The sequence below is a fragment of the Ammodytes marinus genome, assembly GCF_949987685.1.
Source record: "Ammodytes marinus genome assembly, chromosome: 17".
Taxonomy (NCBI): Eukaryota; Metazoa; Chordata; class Actinopteri; order Uranoscopiformes; family Ammodytidae; genus Ammodytes; species Ammodytes marinus.
Window position 1 is genome coordinate 22,065,037 of NC_137221.1, and position 26,862 is coordinate 22,091,898.

Below are 26,862 nucleotides of genomic sequence, written 5' to 3' on the forward strand. Positions count from 1 at the left end.
TGCCAGAAAAAAAAACTTCCTAAGAACCCCTCCCAGTATTCCCCCACACACACACACACCCTCTCTTGTTCAGCTCACTGCCAAACACCCGCTGGACTAATGAAAAAAATAAATATTTTTTTTAAAGTGGAAAAAAAAAGAAAATAAAGTACAGCAGCATTTGTGGGATTTATTCCTCTCCAATTTGTCTGGAGATTTGAAGAAAAAAATTTCAAAGGGGCATTTGGTCTTTTAATCTTGAGATTTACCGGTACTTTATTTTTCTACAGCTTTTTCTTACCATCCAAAAATTGGTTATCGATAACTTGAAAAGGTCAAGTCTTTTTTACCAGTATGTTCCAAACAGCACTGACAAGATGGCGTGGTCATTTTTCATCGGGACTTAAGGGTCCAAGTCAAAAAATTGTAGCGTGAGTTTGGTGTCATTTCTTGTACAGTAAATATTTTCCCTCTTAAATGTGAAAAAATATTTTTTCAATTTCTGTATAAAAAAAAAAATATCGATTTTAACAAACACCGGGGCAAATCCTCCTTTCCCCTTTATTTAAGTTCTTTTTTTTTGGGGTGATCTTTACATGACATTGATTGGTTTTTGTTCTCGTAGTATTTGTCTCTCTAGAGCCGGGCTTTACCAGGTCCAAGAGACAGAAGTTTACAGAATTAACCTGTACTTTATTTATTCTCACCTTTTGTCTTCTGTTTGTGTGCGTTTTGCTTTTAGCAGTTGTACTGTATGTAACTTCCAGATTTTTGTATTAAGAGCACTCCAGTCACGGGAACTACTTCTACTAAGCATCAACAGTATTCACAAGTCTGCTTTTTCTACCAAATGGGCAGTGTGTACTCACCTAGAGGGAGGGCATACAGTGTACTTAAACATGGAGGAGAGTAAGTAGAGTGAAAGCTTTACATTTATTGATTGCTGTTGGAAGTGCAAAGTGTGATAGTTGCCTCATTATACTACAAATGATTTGAGGCTACACTTCAGTTTTTGTAATGTCACGTCAACACATTAACAAGGTTTTCTGGGTAATGTAGTTAATTACACTCATTAATTGCACCAGTGTTTTACATACAGCATGTGAGTGAACTTTAAGTGTCTACACAAAGCTTAAAGGATAACTCCAATGCGCACTGGCATCACAACATTATCAATACAACGTCAATAATCACAGGCAGTCAAGTAGGTTTTTCCAAACTAGGTTTCAGGACCACAACATTTTTTTGCAGTTTTATAAGAATAACAATACTATTCAAAATGTTATACTCTTACCTGGTTAGTCCATAAAAGGTGTATAGCATGCTTGCAAACACAATGTAACCTTATAGTTAATGTTAGAACGCTATTTAACATCTAGGAGGCCAAATGTATCCTCCATAGTAGTACACACTGCCCACACAAATTCGACACATACTGTATTTAGCATTGCACATGACATAGTTTAAATGTAGTTGTTTTTCAAAAGGAAATTGTAGAACACAATACTCTTTTTTCAGTCCTCCAAAAACATGTAGTTCTTTAACTTTGCTGTTGTCTCCATTGTGACACTCCCTTTTCTCATTAGAAATAAGAAAGCCAAGTTATTTCTTTATTGTGAACCCTCACTTTACCATGACAGGAAGATATGTAATAAAAGCATCATGCACAGAATCAACATGCATGTGGACCTTGTATTTTGTTCGGCTCTGTGTCTGGCTATTCTTTCTTTTGATTATGATATGATTGTATTTTCTCTGTGTATTCTGTGCCGGACAAAATGGCTTATCTTGTATACATTTATTCCTCAGAAACGGGATGGTAATTGGCCAACATTGAAGTAGGTTTTTCACTGAAATGGTTTATCCTTTAGAACTGTATGTGGATTATGTAATGGTATTCATCACAAAGTCTAGGCCATCAGTCATTTTAATGATCAGAATCTATCCACATAAACGTGTGCTAACTGGTATCAATAGCTTCAATGTTCACTACACAGCAACAATATTGATCTTATCAGCAGTGGAGCAAAAGGGTTCAACCACAGGATGTTACCATATAAGTCATTCTTCTTCCTCTGAGGAGCATGAATGAAGCATCTTCATGTGTACATGGATCTGCCCAGTGCCACTCTTTATTTTTATTCGATTCCAAGTCAGCTTTTCTGTGTTACCAAGTCACTTATACTACAGGTACTTAGTGAATATTGGACCGGATTATTACAATAATCAGAGCCTGTCCATTTTAAAAACGGTAGCCAAAAGTGAAGTGGCTTTGCTAAAAAACAAACTGTTAATCTGAGCATGAGTCTGCACAAAAACAGGCTGCCTCCTTTTACTGCCAGACTGGGTATAATTCAATTTGTGTAGCCTACTTTATCACAACGTGCTCCTAAAAATATAAAAAACCTTGATTTGAACCTGGAGATTAATTATGTAGACGAGTTTCATCACGGCTGGAAGAAGCTGGTGTTTGAGTAGAAAAAAACTAAATAATGCAAATGAAATATAAGTATGCCTTCTCCTTAATTTACTAAAAAAATGAACAGCTTTTTGTGGGCTGATTCCTTGGCCAACACACTGTTATGGAACAATGTCACTGATTTTTAGAAGCCAACTAAAAAGCTGTCACACACAACAAAGCAAGTGGCTTGGATCACATTGCTGCTAGCATCTTAAATAAGCCAGTCAAAGGTTTTTACTGATTCATATGGCTACTACCAGACTCAATTCTGTCAGTATTGTTAGTAGCAGTTATCAAAGACAAAGCTGGCAAATTGCCCATAGCCAATTAGTCAGCATAATATCTAAAGTCCTTGAAAGAATTTTGCTTGGGAAATTCAAGTTTAGGCCTATAAACTCCACTGACACAGTCTGGTCTTAAAGCTCCCATATTATACACTTTTCGGTTCTATTATACACCATATTATATGGTCTCAGTGGTCCCTAATAAGTTTTTCTTTAATTGTTTGCTGAAAAAAACTTTCAGATAATTTATTGTACTATGCTGATGTTCAGCTAATCTCACAATGGCCTATTTTTTTTAAAAGAGCTGCAGCTCCCCTCGTAAATATACAATCTTTGAGCTCGGAAGTGAAGCCAGATACGCCTTGCCCTCTGTCTGTCAGGGCCGTGGACCAATAAGAAATAGGGGTGTGGGCTGCACAGTGGAAGCTTCTGGCTTTCCAGTTTGTGAGGTCAGAAAAGGGGAGAATTCTGACTGGAGTATATTGGGTGGGGGAGGGGTGGTGGTTTCAGAAAGGGGGAGAGAGAGAAAAGGAGAGTGTTATTTTTTTAAATATTTTGGCAGTCTCTAGGCACACCGTGGACCCATGGATATGTTAGAACACATTTAAAAAGTGCATTTAGCATAATATGTGACCTTTAAAATCAAATCATGGCACAGACTTGTATGCATTAAAGGTCATTGTAAATCGGTAGGACAAAATTAATACATTTTATTGTGTGTTATTGATGCGTCAAAAGCGTTTGATCTAGTTAATCAAAGACGTCCGTTTGTTTAAATGACGGAAAGGACAGTGCCCAAACACATTTAGAGAATTTTGACATATGCCCACCACGATATGCAGGTTAAATGGAGTCAGTCAGAGTGTGTCATCCCCATTTTGTGTTAGCAATGGTTTTATACAAGGCAGCATTTTGTCCTTGTTCTTTTAAATCTTTATATGTATGAGTTGTCCAAGCAGTTGAATGGCTGCGACATGATTGATGACCTTAATGTTTTCGGGCCTATAGCAGTGCTGGTTCCAAACAGCCTCTAACTGCTACCATACCAAACCCTTTCCAAATGATCCATGACGCTATACCTCCAGAGGGTTCAACTCATGATTTCTCCCCTACAACTCCTATGCATTTTAAAATCCTTCTTGGTGTAGCATATAACGACTAAACTATAATCCACTGTCTCACCCCAAGCATAAAAGTTGAACTTAACCACATCCTGTACATTTCCATCAGCTGTCTCTTAGCACACAGATACCTGTACAGGGACCATAAGCTTCTTCTATTCCTGGCAGCCCAATCCCTGTCTGCACCTGTCTGCTCAGTGGGTGATGCCACATTTTTTTTCGCACAGTGGAGAAAACAACAGAGAAAACTTAACACTATTGATGTATGTGTTAAAAGAAGAGCTCTTCCACACGGACGCCATTTTATTTTCTCAACCATATGTCCTTACTCGGTACCAAATCCCTCTGCTCTGCTCTCACATTTTGATACAGCAACACCAGATATGTGTATTGGTCACACTCGGCCTGTTTACTGCAGTGTGTAAAGCTGCAGCCAGCAGGCACGATACAGTTAGAGCTGTGACCCATCTCTGACCAGCTGCAGTTACTGACTATACTGAAAAATACTGTGGCTAATGGCTATGCGTGTAATCCTCAACTCACGGATTTAATTGAATTATCTCATGCTCTTCAGAGTTTGTCAGGTTTTAATGGTGTGTGTGTGTGTGTGTGTGTGTGTGTGTGTGTGTGTGTGTGTGTGTGTGTGTGTGTGTGTGTGTGTGTGTGTGTGTGTGCGTGTCTGTGTGTGTGTGTGTGTGTGTGTGTGTGTGTGTGTGTGTGTGTGTGTGTGTGTGCATGCGTGTGCGTGTGTGTGTGTGCGCGCCTACCACCCGTTGTTTTATTTCCTCTCTGCCCATTGGCATTGCGCTGTAACAGATTGTCAGGTTTGCATCCCCGCTTTAATAATGCAGCATTTACACTTTGTATTTTTATCAGTTAGCAGAGCAGTCTCTGGCGCTGTATATCTCATGATGTAAGCAGAGCCTTATAAGGCCACAGGAAGGATGTCCGGAAAAGGTCTCTCTCAAAACCCCAACTAATTTGAAGAGACTGCAATTTATCTAGTGCTGTATTTAGTCTTATTATCAGCTCCCCTCAAATCATGAATAAAATGACAAACAATCCATTTTCATAGCCCTTCATCGTGGCCAATTAAATTAAACCGTCACTGGTGCGGTAAATCAGCTGAGTTATTGATTACCTCATGACCTCCCGGCAATAGTGAGGAAACAGTTTTGAGAGGTTATTAGTTAAGTGTGAAAAGCAAAAACCTGCCACGGATAAACACTTTCCTTTTTAATTTGACAGCGAACCCAGAATGTGTATTGACCACAAAGAGGTGTACCCATTTAACTCTGGCTTCAGTCAGTATAGGCTCTCTGTGTGTGTCCATGTTCACTATTCTCCTGTGTGGTTGGATAATTAGGAGCTCAGTCGGCAGTTTAATGTGGCAGCGTTCCATGTAGGTGCAGCTAGTTTTTTTTAGGATGCTGGTATATTTTGCATGCTCGCTCTAAACCCAAGGGAACACTTTGTGGAATGGAGCCATCATTAAGGTGACTATAAACACCGTCTGCTCTGTCAAAGTGTCTCCAGTGAATAGGGTACATTAGGGAATAAAAATGCCATGCCCGAGACTCTGTTTTTGTAAGTTACAATATACTGAATACTATCCTGTAGCTTAGATTGGAGAATGCATGTGCACCTCAGAGAGCATTTAGTATTTTAACCCTCTCCTGTGCTCAGCCAGTGCAGTGCTAGACCAAAACAAATGTGTGTTGCGTAAAGAATCATTAAACAATAGCAGTCATTTTCATTTTTTTTTTACTATATCATCTTGTAGAGTAATTTTGTCCATTCAGGTAGATATGTGCCATGTTAGTTGCAATCCATGTGCAGTTTTTCAATCAATTTGATGTTAATGTAGCACATAAGCTCAGAGAGCAGTACATAGAGGGATAATAGTTCAAAGTGTGGGGCTGGAGACACTTTATATATCAGGTCATGTTGTCAACTGTACTCAGGAGGGGGGGGGGTTGTACAGTCCAAGCTTTTTGAATCAAAGTTTGTGGACTGGGGAGTGGTCCGGTGTCATGGCGGAGTGAAGACGTCCCTCACAAGCTCTCCTCGCATATTACATAATTTATCGGTTTAAAGCCCTATTTCTCGGCTAAAGTCACGTCGTTTTTCCCCTCACCACCCTTTGTCACTTTTCTGATACCTTCTATCCGGTTAACATGTCGAACAAACCCGGCAGAGGTAAAAACGCAAAGTCTGAGCAGTCCCTGCTAACAAATGCCTTTGCTAGCAAACCAACTACGCCGACTCCCATGCCGACTCCGAGCAATGCTACTAGCAAACCAGCCAGTAATGCTGCTGGCAAATCAACGGTGAGCAATGCCAACGTGGAGCTATCGCACGGGGCTCTGAAAGAACTGCGAGAGGCCATCAAAGCTGATGTAGCCGCTATGAAGGACGAAATTTTATCAGAGCTACGTTCTTCTATTTCAACCCTCCAAGCTACCGTTTCTGTGCACACCGATAAAATATCCGACATCGAAACCGCTCTGACGGACGTGGATGGGCGAGTGGGTGAGCTTGAAACTTGCTACGCTGCTTTGCAAGATGAGAACTCCAAGCTGTACGCTAAATTAGACTCCCTGGAAAACTTCTCCAGGAGGAATAATATAAGAGTTACTGGTTTGGAGGAGAAAGTCGAAGGAAACCACCCAACTGCTTTCATGGAAAAGTTCCTGATCGAGATTTTTGGAGAGGACAGTTTCACTCGCCCGCCTGTGGTTGACCGTGCCCACCGCACTTTAAGACCGCCGCAGCCGTCTGGTCCCCCGCGCGCGATGGTTGTCCGGATGCACTACTACCAGACGAAGGAGCAGATTCTTCGGATGTCTTACGAGAGAGGCCAGCTGACCTACCGAGGAGCAAAGATCAGCTTTTACCCCGACCTCAGTGCTGATTTACTACGCCGGAGAGCCGCTTTCCTTCCAGTCAAAAAGCTGCTGAGAGAGGCAGGAGTGAAATACTCCCTACTACACCCTGCAAGGCTCCGGTTCGTTTTCAACGGGAAGAAGCAGGAATTCACCGACCCCTCCGAGGCGGCTGCTTTTGCCAAGTCCACTATTCCTACGTTGGGCACGGCGAGAAACAACGGGGAGTGATGGTATGTGGGACTTCAACCTCATGTTGTAATTGACTGTGATCTTCCTACCCAAACTAATTTGTGGTTATAACGTTTCTAGTTTACTTCAACGTCAATCCGGGGCTATTAGTCTGAATATCACACGTTGCCAATGTTTACATTTTGTGTGATGCTATATTTGAATAGCCTTACTTTTTTCTTTTTCTTTTAATGTATTGGTTTGGTGGAAGCTGCCCGGGAAGGTCACGTCAGACAATAAGTTTGAAGGGGAAAAAAGTGGACATGGTGGAAACTAATTGTGTACTAAATGACAATATTGAGTGGTTTTAAGTTTATTTACCCTCTGTCTAGTGAGGAGAGTTAAGGTGTAAGCATTGTTGAGCTAAGATACACCTCTTGTGCAAGTGTGTTTTTTGGGGTTTTAGTGCACTTAGTTTGGGTAAGTGCTGGGGAGGGGGGGTGGGCATACTCTTGAGTCATTATAATGTATATTATACACTTTTTTTTTTTTTTTTTTTTTTTTTTTTCGCTCTTTTTCTTTCTTCCTTATATTACTCTATTGACATACACTTATCATTGCTACTGTCATTATTACTGTGATTAAAAAGTATGAGCTCAGTTAAGATGAGTGGCAGAAAAGTTAAGTTCATCTCTTGGAACGTAAAAGCACTGAACCACCCTGTAAAGAGGAATAAAGTGTTAGCACATTTAGATCAACTTGGTGTAGGAATAGCTTTCCTCCAAGAAACTCATTTATGCAGGGCAGATGTTATGAGAATTCAGAGGAGTTGGGTGGGTAAAGTCTTCCATTCTAAGTTCAATTCTAAGGCTAGGGGCACAGCCATTCTGGTACACAAAGGCGTTACCTTTGAAAGCGACAAAATAATTGCAGATCCAGATGGCAGGTTCATTATTGTTACTGGTCAGCTTTTAAATAAGCCTGTCATCCTTGCTAGTGTCTATGCTCCCAACTGGGATGACTGTAACTTTATTAACTCTTTTTTCTCTACTATCCCTGATGTCAATAATCGTCAGTTGATTATTGGGGGGGATTTCAATTGTGTGCTCTGCCCCAGTCTGGACCGCTCATCGACCAACCCTTCCCCCATTTCCAAAACTGCTGCAGCTATTAATACTTTTATGGAACAATATGGTATGTTTGACCCTTGGCGCTTTCATTTCCCTAACAGTAGGGCTTTTTCTTTCTTTTCTCCAGTCCACCATACGTTTTCTAGAATCGACTTTTTTATTTTAGATTCTAGGCTTTTACCCCTTTCAGCCCCACCTATTTATCATGGTATAGTTATATCCGATCACGCCCCCCTTTCTTTTGAACTGAATTTTCCTGATCAACCTGCCCTATATAAATCATGGCGCTTGAACCCTCTTTTGCTCTCCGAGAGTGCATTTGTGACATTCATTCAAAAACAAATTAGGACTTTTATTGAAACAAATGCCTCTCCAGAAGTATCTCATAGCACCATATGGGAAACACTAAAAGCTTACATACGCGGCCAAATTATTGGATATGCTTCACACACTAAAAAAGCTAGGTTGGCTAAATTAGAAGATCTGTCTGTCCAGATTTTGAAGCTAGACAACCAATATGCCTCAGCACCCACTGCTGAACTTTACCGTCAACGGATTTGTCTACAGACAGAGTTTGATTTAGCTTCCACGTCAAAAGCGGAACAGCTGTTATTGAAATCTCGACATACATTTTATGAGTTTGGCGACAAGGCAGGCAAGCTTCTTGCTCACCAATCCCGCCAGGCTGCCGCCTCGCGCCAGATAATCCAAGTTAAGACCACCTCGGGCGTGGTGACCACAGACCACAAGGAGATCAATGATTCTTTTGTGTCATTCTATACCAATCTATACACTTCCGATTGTGACAATAGCGTTTCCGATTCTTTTTTTCACAATTTGACACTGCCATCCCTTGTTGATTCTCAGAAAAGTGACCTGGATTCCCCTTTGACGTTAAAGGAAATTTCAGATTCCATTTTAAGTATGCAATCTGGGAAATCCCCCGGACCGGATGGGTTCCCAGTGGAGTTTTTTAAAAAATTTGCTAAGGATTTATCCCCATTACTGCTGTCTATGTTTAATGAATCGTATTCATCTGGTCATCTCCCTGAAACCTTGAATCAGGCCTTCATTTGTCTCCTACACAAAAAGGGCAAAGATCCTTTGTGTTGTCAGTCTTACAGACCAATTTCCCTTTTAAATTTAGATTATAAAATCCTGGCCAAGACTCTCGCTAGGCGGCTCGAGAACGTTCTCCCAGATTTGGTGCTGTCAGATCAAACCGGATTTATTCGTAGCAGACACTCTTTTTCTAATATTCGGAGGCTTTTTGATATCATTTACACTTCCACCCGGTCTGAAGTCCCCGAATGTGTAATAAGCTTAGATGCAGAGAAAGCTTTTGACCGGGTGGAGTGGGAATATTTATTTATGGCAATGAGGAAATTTGGCTTTGGCAAGGATTTCATTTCTTGGGTTGAACTATTATATGCTTCTCCCTTAGCTTCCGTTAATACAAATAATTTACAATCAAAATATTTCCCCCTATATAGAGGCACGAGACAGGGTTGCCCACTGAGCCCTCTTCTATTTGCCTTGGCAATAGAACCCCTTGCTGCTTCCCTACGTCAGTGCCAGGCAATTGAGGGGATTACCCGAGGGAATACTACGCACAAACTTTCTCTTTACGCCGATGATCTTCTTCTGTATATTGCTGACCCAGTCTCATCATTGCCGCATGTTCTGTCAACATTAGAACAATTTGGAAAGTTTTCAGGTTACAAATTGAATTTACAAAAAAGCGAATTCTATCCCATTAATTCAGCAGCTCTAAATATACCTTCTGCTGTTTTTCCATTCAAGAGAGCGCCCTCTCATTTTACATACCTTGGGGTAGTGGTACCACGCTCCTTCCATAAGCTATATAAACTAAATTTTACACCATTACTCGATCGGTGCAAGCAGGATATAAGTCGGTGGCGTGCATTGCCTCTTTCGTTGGCTGGCCGGATTAATCTAATAAAGATGAACATCCTCCCCAGGTTTCTTTACTTATTTCAATGTATTCCGATTTTTATTCCAAAGAAACATTTTTTGACACTGGATCAAGTCTTAAGTGCTTTTTTATGGGATGGTAAGATCCCTCGTATTCGTAAATCTTTTTTACAAAGACCGAAAAAATTGGGAGGGATGGCAATGCCTAATTTCCTTTATTATTACTGGGCTAGCAATATACAGAAGGTTATGATATGGGCTAAGTGTAGTTCTGGTGTGGAAGCTCCTGCTTGGGTTGAATTGGAATCTTTTAAATTGCAACTCCACTCGCTGATAACGGCTCCTTTACCTCTTAATTCTGGCTCCTTTGAAAACCCTGTAGTTGCCCATACCATAAAGATCTGGGTTCAATTTCGGAAACATTTTGGATTGCAAAGCGCTTCACTACAGGCTCCTATCCTTTCAAACCATCTTTTCACCCCCTCCATGTCAGATCTGGCTTTTCGGGCCTGGCATGGCAATGGAATTAGACTAGTTCAAGATTTATATCTAAACAAGATATTTGCTTCCTTTAGGCAACTTTCAGAGAAGTACTTATTGCCCCGTTCCCATATGTTTCGGTATATGCAGATTAGACACTTTGTACAAAGCGGTTATCATCCCTTCCCTGCTCAACCACCAAGCACACCTATTGATATCCTTTTAGCAGCGGACACTGATCTCAAGGGTGCCATCTCCTGGATTTATGGGGTAATTGATGCTATCAATCCTCAAACTCTGATAAATTTAAAATTGATTTGGGAACATGATTTAGGTCTGTCATTTGAAGATGATCAGTGGGATTTAATCCTTGGGCGTGTGCACTCCTCATCTCCCTGTGCCAGGCACGGTTTAATTCAGTTTAAGATACTTCATCGTCTTCACCTCACTAAAGAGAAACTAGCAAAGATATATCCAAACACCGATCCCACGTGTGAGCGATGTAAATCTTCTACCGCCACCTGGTTACATATGTTTTGGTCATGCCAGCGGCTTCAGACATTTTGGGAAAAGATTTTTGGCTCTCTTAGCGACATTTACAGTATTAAAATTAGTCCTCAGCCCATCATTGCTCTTTTTGGGGTGATGCCCAGAGATACAATATGGCCGGCTGGGTTGCATGATGTGGTCGCATTTACAACTTTGCTAGCCCGCCGCCTTATACTGCTTAACTGGAAGAGACCAGTCCCACCATCTCATACTAGATGGCTAAAAGAGATCATGTTCTATTTAAAGCTTGAAAAGATCAAATTCACATTGAGGGGAGCTGCAAATAAATTTGAAAAAGTATGGATGCCTTTTCTCTTGTATTTTGACAACATTACCCAAATTACAGACTGGGTGGATTCGTAGTGTATAGTGTATCGAGTACTGTCATGAGTGTTTATCCCTTGTCAGAAAGAGTGTAAGAGTTTTTTTTTTTTTTTTTTTTTTTTTTAATTATTACAGTATTTTAGTACTTATTGTATTATTACTTCTGTATTCCTGTGCTATTTCAACTAGTACTATTGTACTTTATTTTTTATTTTTATTATTATATATATATGTATTTATATATATATATATATATATATATATATATATATGTGTATATATATATATATATATATATATATATTTTTTTTTTTTTTTTTTTTTATATGTTATTCATATGCATTTAATTGTACATCAAGAGGGGGGGTGGGTCGGGGAGATATAGATATATTTCAATGTTTATTTTGTAATTGTTTTTTATAATGTAAAAACTCAATAAAAAGAAGTTTTAAAAAAAAAAAAGTTTGTGGACTGGAATATGTCTGTGTAAAGTCTCATGCTTACTAGCTCTCCTGGATGTGCATGGGGCTATACTGCGGGTAAGTTACAGAAAATGTTCATCCTCCTCTCTGTCATCTGGAGATATATAAGCCCTTCCCTATAATGCAATATGCTGAATCAAATATATCCAGCTCTCTCCTTCCGCTTGCACTAAATTGGCACCAGCAAAGCCTTTTATCAAGCCCCACGCAGACTTTCTGCTGAATCACTCTTCATAATCATGACAGCATGGGGTTTTTTTTTCTTGCGTTGTGAAGAGCTCAGGCTTCACGGTTACATTTTAATGAAGGAGGCTCTGACAGATGTTCTCCTGCAGCAAGGAATTGGAAGGTTGAGGTAAATACATCTGGATTGTCCTCCATTTTTATTTTTTTCATAAGTTGAAGGGTTCATGTTGTTCTCTATGAGGACAAATCATGTTGCCTGTCCTATTTCATTAGAGTGTGTGTCAGGTCTTTTCCTATGACAAACTGCTCCATTTAAAAAAAACTCAACACTACTAAGACTAAGCCACTCTCCAACAACAACCTTTGAAGGTTTGTAAAGCCTAAATGACTCACTGAGAGCTTTAGGGGGAGTTGCATGGTAATGTATTTCCCCTGGTGTGTTGACACATGAAAGCATCAAGCTGTCTGTAACGATAAGTGCAATGTGTGTGTGTGTGTGTGTGTGTGTGTGTGTGTGTGTGTGTGTGTGTGTGTGTGTGTGCAACGTGTGTGTGTGTGTGTGTGTGTGTGTGTGTGTGTGTGTGTGTGTGTGTGTGTGTGTGCGCGCGTGTGTGTGAACTTTAATTTTTCTTCAGCTACATTTTTTGTTCTTGAATGTAAGGGCTGTGTAGGGTTTCAAAGAGTGAGAGATTCAGTCTTTCTGGTAATTCCTCCCCCGCTATGAATTCACATTTTTACATTTTCTTTCATCATCTCTGCAATGAACATAAAGTAAATGGAGTCTGTCTGCAGAATATTTTTACAATGCTATATAGAGGTTTATACTATTGCCATCAGTTTGACCTGTTTCAAATGTATTTATCTGAAAAACCATTTGGTCTTTTTTCTATAAAAAAAAGTGTCATCTTGAATCTGAATCTAAATCCATTTGTTAATATAGCGATAATAGAATTGTAACGCATAGTGTGTGTCGCGAGCTCTTCACTTCTCTGCTTAAAGAATGAAGCCTGGTGGTAGGATTGGCCCTGCAATGGTGGCTGCCTGTTTGAGTGGTTCCCATCTATAATGTTGACGGCCTGCCTGGAGGCACCAATCTGAAGACAGACACCTCTCTCTGCACAGGGCCAATCTGATGATAGAGCACTGTGGCTGGCTCTCCCTCCTTCTCCTCACACCTGGCCTCAATCTTCCACATTCACCCTTCCCATATAAGCTTGATGCCCTGTGTTCCTGCCTTCTATTTGTTCAAGAGACTAGATGGTCAACTTGATGTAACCGTACAAAGCTTTATATATCTACAGACCTGCACTCAAAGGTGACTTTCTCTGAGAGCCCTGGGTGTATATATCTTTAAGAGATGCTGACAGCGACTTTATCTCCTGTGGACATTAACTATAGCCTGCTAAGTCAGCAGATTTTCTTAAAATGCAGAGAGCATTTTTTGAACCTATCACCTTACGCCTTGGTTGGTCAACATAATTGCAAGTCCAAACTAAAAAAAATGTGTATTGTGTAAAAAGCAAGCAGAATAATTGTAAAAGCCACAATAGATTTAATGTTTGCATTGTTTTATGTCTTCTGTCTTGTTCGGTTGGTGAGACAAATGTACATCCCCGGTGGAAAAATAAAGATATATTCTATTCTATTCTATTCTATAGTTGGACATTAAATCGTTTTTATGGCGCCAACTGCTGATAGTGGTTAGGAAGGGATTTAATACATTAGACGCGCCCAATCAAGGCTCTCAAAATTCCTAAGAGTTGGCTTTATTGAGGGTTGCTTAAATGAATCAAATCCACAACACAAACACAAGGCTCTTTATTCAGTGTCCTAAGGAGAGGTGGGTTGCTTATGTTCCACCATGGCTGGACTTCTCAGGTTAGGATTTTCACTTCCTCCAACTTTTACCTCAAAAGTATTTTTTTTTGCTCTGGTGATTTATTTAGGCAAATATCGTTTCCAGTATTCATTAATACGCTTCATAAGACAACACACACACACACACACACACACACACACACACACACACACACACACACACACACACACACACACATACACACACGCAATATGCATAAAAGTAGAAAAACACTAATTAATTTATTCACTCCATCCTTCCTCCTCCTCCTCCTCTGCTCCCTTTCCTCCTGCTGTAAACTGTTTGTCAGCACTGTGTCAGGATTAATAATGCAGAACACAGACACTGTCTTCCAAGCCTCTTAATAATACATTATGTCTGATTACAGTAGAGACCTGCTTTGAACTCAAGTAAAAAAAAACTAAATAACATAAATGGCACACTACAGTCTTCGGGACTATAGGTAGTTGAGCCAAAACATTAATGTACATCTCAGGTTCAATATGAGTTCATAGCTTTAAGAGATCAGCTCTTTTACATTATGTAAGAGTAATCCTGTTATTGTTGTGGGTAAACAGCTGCAGAGAGGGAGGGAGTCAAATGAGTGCAGCTTCAATGGGACGTTGGAGTCACCAAAGGCATACTGGATATTATTGCTTTTTTTTCTTTCTTCATTCTACCGGTCAGAAAGGTAGAAGGGTTGTGATACAGAGAAGAGAAGTATGTGAAGGAAAATGATTGAGCTCTAAGTGGCTTAGTGAGTGTGTTGCCTGTGATGCTCTGCACTGCAGTGAGCAGAGGGTCCCTCTCACACTACGTGGCCTGACTGCTGATGCCCCCCCCCCCTCTTCTGCTCCCACAGAATATGTCTGATTGACTGCATGTGTCTGTCTGTCAGTGTGTGTGTGTGTGTGTGTGTGTGTGTGTGTGTGTGTGTGTGTGTGTGTGTGTGTGTGGGTGTGGCTGTGTGTGTGTGTGTGTGTGTGTGTGTGTGTGTGTGTGTGTGTGTGTGTGTGTGTGTGTGTGTGTGTGCACATTTAATCCGTGCTCCAATTTAAGACATCCTTCCAAACTAAAAAGACATCATCAGCTATTTGTCGAAACGCCTTATCACGACAAATGTTCCTCTCGACAGAGCGCCCCCTAGAGGCCATATTATAATGGACTTGAGCAGAGTGCGCTCGCATTAGAGTAGTTACCCACCTCCAACCACTTTAAATAAACAGTTTTAAATAAAGACCCAATTAAAAAAATTAACTCCGATAATAGTGCAAAAAAGGCAAATAAAATGTTGATTCTTTCACATGAGATCTCTGTCATCCAACGAAGGCTGTATAAATAAATAATCTAAAATCCATATCGTATTGATCCACCACCCCCCCCCCCCTCCAGTCATTATTAATGTTCCTCAGGACACCAGCCAAGGAGGTGGAGTTACAGCCAAATGTTCAACTCAAGCTTTTGAATCAGCCCTAGATCCATATGACCTATACTCATAACTCATTCATAACGCATCAGAATTCAATAGTCTAATAGTCTTTCCACAGAATCACCACCATTTTCATAAATGTTGCATTCATAATATATTGGACCTTTTTTTCAAAATGATATTCAAATGGATTTCTATCGTTATAAAATATTCCCTAAAAAAAAAGTATAGTCACTCAAGAATAACCCCTCTTCAATGCTCACTTCTGCCCCACTAGAATATGTGGTGGTGTGTTTATCTGCAGCCTACAAATGCTGCCTATAAAGATAACTATAGGAACTTTGTGAATTAAGTGACCAGAGATTAGAGATTACAGCTATCAAACAAGAGAGCTATACCTGCCAGGGTTTGGATATCACCATTATAGGCCACTGAGGCGCACACACACCCTATAGTGGAAAAGCTATTATATAGGATACAAGAAGTGAATGATCTAGGGGGTCTCGCTTTATATGCAAAAGAACATGATTGCATTTCCATTATGATGATTTATAAAACGTTTTACAGCAAGAAGCCAGGAATCCATTACTTCCCATATTACCAACAACATTAAACATCTTGCTGATGGTTGAAGCTTCCTAAAGGAGAAGAGGGAGTAGGATGTGGGGGGTCTGTATGGGTGGGGGCTGGGGGCAGGAGACAGCTGAGGGCTCCACTGCTGCTGCTGCTGCTGAATCGATTGAACAAGGTCTTTAAATCATTGGCCCTGTTATGTGGAGGCTTCCCTCAGCCTGAGTCTACTTCACCTTGAAAACCTGTGATCGTTCATTCACACACTTTGGTTTTGCTGGAGCTATAGCTATCCAGTTTCTTCCTATAACATTCTCTCAGTATTGTCCACCAATGTCATGTTCAGTTATCCCTCTGCACACTGTTCAGTAGTTCCCTGTCCCCCATCCCTGGAGGCTCTTTTCTTATAGTCAGTATCTCCTTTTAGGTGGTTGGTGGTCATGGGTGTATATCATTAAGGAAAGCATATTACTATCCAGGTGGGGGATGGTGTCATACACAGATATTGATGGACAGTTATTCAGGGACAGGGAGTCGTCCCATCTGCTTTCTGTGACCACCTCCTCACAGCCCTTGAAGTGACTGGGTGCTGCTCAACCATGGTTGTGTAATACAAGAATCGGATTAGATCTGCCTATCATATTTGCATAAAGAAGGTCCAGCATCTTTACCTTAGTGGGGCAGTTGACAAATAGTTCAAATTTGTATCAGGGTTGGATGGGTGGGTAAACAATACATTCTTCAAAAGAAATGTATTTTTAAAGGTGCTGCGAGGAACTTTAAAATGCAAGAATTAACACAAACTGAAAGTTCCTTGGAGCACCTTTAAAGGTCAAATTTCCTCATTCTTATCAGAAAATGTGCAATAACTATAGAAAATCAAGAATTGTCTTATTATTTTTCTTTAACTACTAGGTTCTAGCTCAAATATATTTTTAAATTGACAATCGGTCAACTGTTACCTATGAGCAAAGGTGAATATGACATTTATCATATTTTAACTTACCTGTCAGCGAGCAGGTTAGGTCTAAACTGACTCTGTGTTGCGCTGAACCTGCTTCCTGAAACAGAAAACCCAGAGTTTATACTATCTCTGAGCGAACAAACTCTGAGTGTGTTCCCTCAAAACATGCTTCTTGAAACAGGCCACCGGTGGCTTAGGGGTGTGAGACTATGTTGTTTTGTAATCCTTTTTTGTCCAGTTTTTTCGTGAGGAAATCAGGTATAGAGAACCTGTTTTTTCTTTTGTTTTATATTTGGTTAATAGGAAAGATGGTTTGCTTTAAAAGAGATATTTGTGTTTGTCAGTTTGGCATTGCTCACCCTGAAGTCAACCTACCCTGTTGTTATGAGAATATACACTCAGTGTTTTGCTCTGCAACTTCTGTCACTCCTCATCTCTGGGAGTTGAGGGGGAAAAAGAGGAGCAACTATTATGCTTTGTTCAGATTTCCCCACAAAACAATTTTTCGGTTGTTTTCTTTCACAGAGAACCCAGAAATACTGTTATGTAATGCTGTATACACCACACACACACACACACACACACACACACACACACACACACACACACACACACACACACACACACACACACACACACACACTCACATAATTATAATTTAGATTTTTTTTTAGCTTGTGCAGTCAAGGAATGATTTTCCCCCAAAAAATCATGGTTTAGAATGTTACTTCTGTTTTAGATGAAGGGTTAGTCGAATGGCCTTGCAGTTTGCAGAGGTTGTCCTGTTAACTTGCACTACTCAGCACTCTACTCTACAGTCATCTATAACAGCAACATGGTGGTGATACTGAAAGGAGAAATAGGTTTTTTGCTGTGGTTTAACTGAACAGTGGGACGTTAAGGAGGGCTGGCTTTGTGCACCAGTGGAATGCCTTAACAATAACCAGCTGAGCTTTCCTCTGATCTATCCCCACAGGGAAGTTTCTCTGCTCACAGCATTACAGTCATCCAAGCCCCATGCAGCCTAACAATACAGCAGCAATGCAGCATTCAGTTCCATGTAAACAATGTCTTTTTGATTGATTGTATAATCATCCAAAAAACAAATTAAGGTTCATTTTAGTAAACAAATTGCTATCTCTCTAAACTACTTGACAACTACTTGATTCTGGTCTAGTGTGCAATAATAGGCTATAGCTTACATTTTCTGCAGTTTTTCCTTTACACACAGTATCTTTACATAATATTACATGTACAAAGGTTAAAGGAATACTTCACCCATACAGAACCAGCGTTCTATCGTTATAAAATAACTATTATAATATAATGAATGAGGTTTTTCTTCCCTCAGTCTTCCCTTAGTCTTCCCTTGGCCCAGCTGTCCTGTTATTCCTGACCCTTACTGTGATGTCACAGTAAGGAAACTGTAGGGTTAGACAGTGAGACCATAAAACACTCTTTCTGCCTTTTCTCAGGCTAAGATGACATTTATACTAAATAGGATCTCCGAGTTACACCTTCATATTCCAACCGGTGAAGTAGGCCTTTAACATACGTATACAGTACATGCTGGCAAATCATTGTTTTATGTTTTTCCAAAAAGAATAATAAATCTTAGCGAAAGTACAAACAGGAAGACTGACTATGTGCAATGTACCTCTTTATTACAGACCCCTCCCTCTCAGTTCATGTCATGCTCTGGCCCTAATTCCCTCTTTCAACTCAATCGGCCTACTATGGGCGTTTCTATCTATTAGCTTTAACCTATCGTATTCACCCTAACCTCTGTGAGCCAATCACCTCATTCACATCAAAAGTTGTTCCAATTCAATGATGGATGCAACCCTGCTCCACCCCAATTCACCCCAGCCTGTACAAACCAGGATTTGGCTACCCCCCCTTCAGATAAATATGTCATGGTTAAGTGCAAGTAGTGCAAAAAGAAAGTGCAAGGGAGCAGTATGGACTATCGGCAGTATATGAGTCTTAGATAGTGACAGGTACTAACTTACTTACGGGAACAGTTTAAAATTTTACAGAAAATGTGCTGTCAAGTCAATCGTGAATATACACCTTATCTATCTCCATTCAGCCAGTCATATCTATCAAAGGCTTATCATAGTTTAACAATGTTTTCTAAACCGCATTTAAAGAATCCAGTTAGCAGATGAGAAATAAATAACAGGCTCATTTTAGTGCACCAACATTATGTTAGCCTAAACAGGACATGGCTAAATCAGTGCTTTATGGCTCTATTGAAAGCATGTTAGAACATTTTAGATGTTTGTATATTACCAAACAATGATAACTTTTCATAGCTGAAATAAATAAGAACCAATGCCTCATGGAAGATTAGTAAAAACATTGAAATATATACAGTACTGCCAAACACCCACGTGTGCTTTTGATAATGTGTCAGCTGTGGGCTATATACATAAGTTGAAAGAAACGAGCCAAATGGCAAACAAACACTGTTCTGATCCTTTAAATGTGTTTGAATCGATAGGGAAGTCTCTGGGGAAATGGGATAAAAGTGCAAACTGTACACCTCATTAAGTACCCATCATTGTCAGACACATACTGCCTAATGGTCCCCTACTACTGCTCCCTCACACTTTCTTTTTGCACTACTTGCACTTTACCGGTTCCATATCTATATAACTGTAGTATTTAACTACTGTATAGCTGCTGGATTTGCATATAACTGCTTTTTGCTCTCTGGTCAGACCCACCTACATTCAGTTGAATTGGTCCTCAGTTTGCTTTGCTTTGGTTGTGCAGTTTTGGTGGAAGACTTGACAGATTAGCTGAGCAGATGGTTACATAGAGTTGACGTATGGATGATTCTGAATTTGCCCCTTCTTACCCGAGTCCTGCAGCCATAAAACCCCTATATACCTACTTCCTGTGCTTTGTGCAAGCTTTATGATCTGCTTAAAACCCCACAAGACATCTTGTAAACGAGCAATTAAACAAACAAAAAAAGAGATTGTGAGAGAATGTAGTATACCTGCCCGGGAAGAAACCATAAAAAATAGCAAGAAAATAAAATTCAAGAGGCTCTGCTCCGATGGGAAATCCCCCCCCCCCCTCCCCCTCCCCCCTGCCCCCTCCCCCCTCCACTATATCCTTGCTCAGGTCCTTGGAGAGGAAAGGTGAGGTGATAAACTGAGATTATTATATGCTGCATGCAAAGCCTATACATTACCTGGCTATATTACCTTGGCAGTATGAGAAAATGAAAAAAAAAAATAAAACAGGGGCTGCTGTTCAATTGCCTTCAACTGGCACATGGCAATGTTGTTTAATCTGGTGGGTCAACACAGGGAAAGAGACACAGCCATTGACCATATTGCATATTGCTTTGTATACATTTAGAACACAGTGTCACACATGGCAATACAGAACAGACAGCACAGACAGAGAGAGAGAGAGAGAAAATCAGAGGAAGACTGTTTTTTTTTTCAAACATGGAGTGGTTTTCCTCTGCACATCTGCAAATAGTGGACGGTACATACCTAGCTGTATGCAGTGTTACTGGTTACGTAACTTCATGAAAACCGGAGCTGACGGCTTCTTACTGGGTGCATTCTAAAAGAAGATAACCAACAGGAGACTAGAAGAAGAAGGTAGACAAAGGGTAAGTCTCATTCCTGAGGATATTTCCCCTATTTTTATAACTTGGGTCTTATTTTCATAGTTGGGCTATCCTTTAAGTAGTATAATAAAACGGTAATAAACCCAGTTCAGTTTAGACCTCAGAACACAGTGGCATCACTAAAAAGGAAGGCACAGGTCACAAAACCTGACTGCTCAGATGTTCACCTACTTTTTACTGCAGTTTTATGCAGCTATAAAGACATTTAATGGGTATATTAATGTGTCAAAAATTATACCCTTTCCTATGAAGACATATTTTATATAATTACAACAGTGCTTTTACAAAGGCCTCTACTTATGGGTCCTCAGGAGTATTTATAAGTCATATATCTGCTTTCATCTACATATTAATCCATTCCCTAATTTGTATACTGTTAACCTGCAGGGTACATAAATTGTTGCCATCAAACTTATTTGAAAGCATAGAAGAAGTAGCATGTACGTTACCATAAGTATCTGATTTCCTTGACTATCTGTATCCATATAGAATATTTGTATCCACCATGTTGTGCTGTGTTTAGCCATGTGATCATTTAGCTGTCAATCTGCACAACAGTTGATGGTTAATTCTGCACTACTTCACAGCTTGCAGTAGGGCAGTGTTTTACCTACTTACTCCTTATTCACAACACCTGTTTGAAGGTTAATTGCATGGCTGTGTTGGCAGGGGGCCGTGAGTGACTATAGCATACAGGACTCATAGACATGAAAATCTGTAAATAAGAAATCAAGGGCAAACCAGATAACTAGTACGTACATTTTTCATCTCAAGTATCCATGGCAATTTAAAGGTGCACTTTGTAACTTTGGGTGTGTAAGAAAAACGGATTTTTTTTTAAAAGTATATAGTCTCATAACTCAATAAACAACCTTTCCTCACAGAAAAAAATTGGGAGTTTGAAGTTAGAAAGCTTCCTGGAAAGTAACTGTTTCACCGTTTACAGCAGCAGGGCCCACATTTTGGTTTACAAACATATTGTAGTCTTACATTTGGTTCCAGGTGCCTCAAAATAATTTAGTTTTTATGATTTATGATGATAGAATTATTCAATACTAAGAATGACATGTAGAGTACAGGTTTTGTTAACTAACTGCAGGTTCTGCGAATGTGAACAAATCCCCCTCTCTTGAAACTGCATAGTTGCACCTTTAAAGACAGTTGTAGTGATGTCAATGTGTTCGCCCAATGTCATCATAACTGATATACTGTAGAGCAGGGGTGCTTTTTATTGGCCCGCGGCCAATTTAAAAAATATAATGTAATATTTTTTTTTTGCATTTCTTAGTTAACCCACTAGTACAGGGGTGTCAAAACTGATTGATTGGCCTGTGACACACTTTTAAAATATAATGTAATATGGCCCTTTTAATTCTTAAATAATTTAAATGCATTCCTGGACACCCCTGCTGTAGAGGATGGCCAAACATGAGAAAGTAAAGACCCATGTTGTATAAAAAACAGAAATATCCTTTTAACGATCATCCCTTCTTATACACATACGACCGACAATTACGACACTTTGCATAAGTATTAGGATGTGACATACTGTACATCACTGTCATGCATTGCATTGGAGTAGTGGACCTCAGCTGAGAGAGAGAGAGAGAAAAAGACTCATTTTAACATGTTAGGTTGCATTTGTCAAGAGCTGTCAGCATTTTTTTGGGCTCAGGAGGACCAGGTAGTTTGGCTTTAACATTGATTGCATGGTTAGAAAAAGAAAAAGAAAAGAAAAATCCCCCATTCTCCTGTACTCTTCTGTTTTTTTCATCCTGTATTATTTGAGATTGGAAATGATGATTTCTCACATTGCTGCCAACCCCAAACTGCAGACTTAAAAACAGCCTGTAAGACATCGCTTTACTCATCTGTGACAGTGTAGGGTCTGTACATTGTTCCTCTCTTTGAATGATATAAAAACATCTGCAAAAATTCCACCCTGTCCCTCCCTAATGAACTCTAGGGCTCAGTTTCTCTGTGCCCCACACAACTAAAAAATATAGTTCAGTGTTATAATCCAGGTAAAATATCCTTATATCCTTTGTTGGTCAGGGTGTTGTATATCCTTACGTATCCCCTCAAAGCTTGTGACGTTAAAGCAGAGCGGTCACTGGAAAGGCCCTGAGCCAAAACTCTTATCCCACCGGGAGCACTGCTGCTCCAGTAGTTTGTCCACTGAGTCCTCTTTGTTCTCTAGTTTCAGGTAGCGTCTCCCGGCGCTGCCCAGCTCTAGCCTGGGCCAGCTGCAGTGAGTCTGCCCCTCTGCACTGTCCAAAACCTGCCCGGGGATGTTCACCAAAACCTGTGAACAACCACCGGCCTCTCTCTCTGTGACTAACTCATGTTTTACTTGAGCCTCTTCTTTGGGTCTGTGGAGTCCTTCCTCCAGACACACTCTAGTTCTGGCCATGTGAAGGTTAGTCCTGTAGCTCATACTGTGGCAGCGCCGAGGCTGGGTGGCTGGGACACCCAGCTGCTCCCCCTCCAGGGTGGACATGGAGCCAGCTGACACCAGGCAGTTGTTGAGCTTATTGGTGAGTTTGGAGGGCGGAGAGGGAGTCGATGGGACCTTATCATGCTCAGCCCCACGCTGTGTGTTACAGTCTGACTGGCTGGAGTTACAGGAGTCAGAGTGGGAGGAGTGTAGGGAAGGCTCTGTCTCCTGGTGGTGGAGGGCTTCTGTCTGGAGGAGGGCCTGGCGGTACATGAGCTCCACACTGTACTGCTGCTCTCTGGAGTGTGTGGTCTGGAGCAGGGGCTCAGAGCTGGCCAGCTGCTGCAGACACAGGATGTTGAGATGGGCGGCCGGCAGACTGCTGACCCACTGGAAGTGTTTGGCCATGGAGTTGGCCGCTGCTATCTCTTTAAGGTCTGCAGAGGGCACAGCGGCAGACACTGAGCAGATCACACTGTGCATCTGAGCCAGCAGCATCTGAGTCTCTCTGTCCCTGTTCTCGTACAGGACTGTGTTGGCACATATGAGGATGAAGAGACCCACCCCCATGATGACTGGTCCCAGGAGCTTCATGCGCTCACTGTGGACCAGGCCGGCTGTAGACAGGAGGCCCTGAGCTCCCAGGCTCCAGCCAGAGGTCTGGGCCTCAGTGATACTCTCCCTCTCTGCAGCTCCCAGTATAGAGCCTCTGGAGAGGTAGGGCCAGTACCCTGCCACAGCCAGAGTGGTGCCCACAACCACCACCATCACCCCCAGCACCAGGAAGGCTCCGGGCAGGGAGCGGATGCGGAGCTTTCCTCTGATGGCCCGGTCCTTCTTCCTCCTGCCCAGGATGGTGAAGCGAGCCTTGGGTCTGGAGGGAGGAGAAGTGGCTGCTACACCTGGGGCCATCTGGCTCTTCATGGCGCAGGTCAGTCCAGAGCTAATGGCTCCTGGTGGTTACACCCTGTCACAGGGCTGTGGGAGTCAAGGGAAAAGGTCAAGAGTTAGAGCAGCTATAACGGGGTCTCTACATGTTGTATCTTAACTTATAATGTATAAGCGTATAACTATGGCCTGATAGATCACAAACAAGGGATATTTACATCTCTTTATTACAAGTACATACAGTATATACTTATTTTTTCAATTACTTCAATGATATCAAAATGTTACATTTCATTCAATGTATTGTACATTATAAATTACGGTAGAATCACTATACTAAACAATAATCTAAAGGTTATTCAAAATAATATTTAGCAAAATAATCAAACCACCAAGAGTCATACATTGCAACATACTATGCTACTGAATTTCATACTGTAGGGTGGGCTGTGTCATTTAGGAAAAGTCTTACATGTGTTTTTTTGTTGTCACACAGTAAACAATGCTGCTTTGAGATGTTTGACTCATTTGGGAAATTTATTTTTTTCGTTTTCTTTTTTCAATCAGAATCAATCTGTTTGATTTACCAGCCACATAACATCACCAGCAACAGCGTATGTTATTCATAAGCCCCCTTTTCCCTTTTGAATTATGACTGCAGTACTAACACTAAAAAACGTGTTGACTGGAGGAGAGAAGCGGATTCAGTGAATGCATTCACCATGCTCTGATACAAGTTATCAAGAGTGTGAACACAGACACACTGATGCAGAGGATTCAACACCTTATCATTTATTTAACGCATGAATGAAAGCACTTTTATCGAGTGTCATAAAGCCATCTAACAACCAGGGGAGGGGGAGCCCAGCGGGGAGCCAAGCAATCCGCTCCTGGGAAGCCACAAGTTGTGCTTCATGATGTGGGGGGGGGGAGACAAAAGTGTGTGGAGAAGATGCAGCCTTTCCAGCACGGTATATGGAAGGGTGGAACCATATCTCGTTTTTTTTTGTCATGCAAAACGCAACACACGATTCGGAAAAGACAGACTGAAACCGTTACGACCATGATCAACATTCAAGGATTCAGTTGTGAAAGCCACACACACACATACGCGTGTTCAATTGATATTAATAAAGCTTATTAATCTTTACCTTAACGATGGACTGCCGTGCCGTGTCGTGCCTGACTAATGGCTATCCCCTAAAAACTGTTGTGTGCTGGCTGCTGTGTGGAGGATACGGACAGACAGGAATGTGTGTGTGTGTGTGTGTGTGTGTGTGTGTGTGTGTGTGTGTGTGTGTGTGTGTGTGTGTGTGTGCGCGTGTGTGTGTGTGTAACTGGCTGTGCTGCTGCATTCCTTTACGACAGCACACAGCCGCTCACCACACACACACACACACACACACACACACACACACGCGCGCGCGCGCACGCACGCACGCACACACACGCACACACACACGTACACACTGTCATTTATGTAGCAGAAGGTCGTTCATTTCATCCATCCAGGTTCTCTCTCTCTCTCTCTCTCTCTCTCTCTCTCTCTCTACTTGCTCAGAGTCAGCCTTCCTATTAAAGTTGAATTCACCATATTGCAGTTGCGGCAGACTTTTTTTGAAAACTTGCCTGTATTTCTGGGATCCTGTTGAAACTTGATCCCAGTTTTTTTTAGGAAACAGAACATCTTCCTGATCATCTGGGACGGTTGGTCTCCACGCCAGAGAGAAACGCACTTCAACAACCGCTAACTGTATTCCAACATGTTGACAACAGAAAGAGAAATGAACAGGTAAAGTGTCACACAGAGCTCCCTGCTTTATGCCAGATGTTGTCCATTGAGCAGAGCTGATGGGCCCCGTCAGTCCGTCTGCTGCTACGGCCTCTTCACATGGACCATCACAGTCAAGTGAGCAGCAACCAATCATAGCCCACCTCCTCCGCTTCACATTACAACCCTGCTTTTCAAAATAAAAGTATTCCCGAGGTCCCAACATGACTATAACGAGGTGTCCTTATTGAAATGGCTGCAACTGTGGTAGGCATAAAAAAAATTACTCAGTTGTGGAGTTTTATTGTATTCCACCAAATGGGTGATATTTGCATGTTGCAACTCTTCCAAATTAAACTTCAGATTTTTTATTTTTTCAAAGCTGAATCTCTTAACACATATATTTAACTATTCAAAAGATGTATTGGTCAATCTCAGGGAATTTTATTTAATTTTTAACTAGGTTAAAAAAACAGGACTGAAAGTAACAGGACTGAGTTTTTTTTAACATATAATTGGCATAAACATGCAAATATAGATACATAGGGTCCATTCTAGTAGCATGAGTACACTCAGCACATTCTGGTGATTTATCAAAAAGTATTATTTTAAAAATAAACAAATAAAATTAAATAAATCATTTAGGTAACAGGACTGAACGTTAAGATGTACCCCGTCAACTACTGTTACAATATCATCCAATATACTGAAAATAAAAGGGGGGAACCTACTTTTGGTCTTCAGAAGAGCTACAGTGCTCATAGTCCAGTTTAGCGAGGGCTTTTTGTAATGTTGCAAGGATTTTAGAGTTTTAAATGTGTTAGGGTAACAGGACTGAGTGTAAACCTGGGGACATATAATCACACAGCAGTGCAAAAAGATTATTATTATTCTGAAGGATTTTTTTCATTATATTTCATAGTAAAGAGTTGTGATAGAGAGTGGGGACAGGTTAAAAATGCTGTTTTTCAGTGTAAACTGTAGTTTTTATCAGTGTTATAAAACACATATTTTAAATTCACAATCAGGTCAATGTTGAAGAGCCATTGCTTAATACTTTAATGTATGTTATATTTAATTTTCATGCAAATGTATGTATACCTTTGAAGGCTTGGGTACAGAAATGTCACCCATTTGGCAGAATGGCAATTTTGAATTACCCTGAAGGAACATTCCCAAGGGATCAATAAAGTGTATATCTATCTATCTATCTATCTATCTATCTATCTATCTATCTATCGGCTACCCAAGTAGGCTTTAGGCCTACAGGGCTTTGTTAATACTGAGGGTTGATCCCAAT

The 26,862-nt window shown here is 40.8% G+C and overlaps 1 protein-coding gene across 1 annotated transcript; it reads right to left on the bottom strand.

Moving 5' to 3' along the window:
* Positions 1-20,139: 20,139 nt before the first annotated feature.
* tmem200b (transmembrane protein 200B) lies at positions 20,140-23,844 on the bottom strand. Its single transcript, XM_080045157.1, has one exon. The coding sequence runs from the start codon at positions 23,825-23,827 to the stop codon at positions 22,577-22,579; it is 1,251 nt and encodes a 416-aa protein (XP_079901283.1). The 5' UTR covers positions 23,828-23,844; the 3' UTR covers positions 20,140-22,576.
* Positions 23,845-26,862: the final 3,018 nt, after the last annotated feature.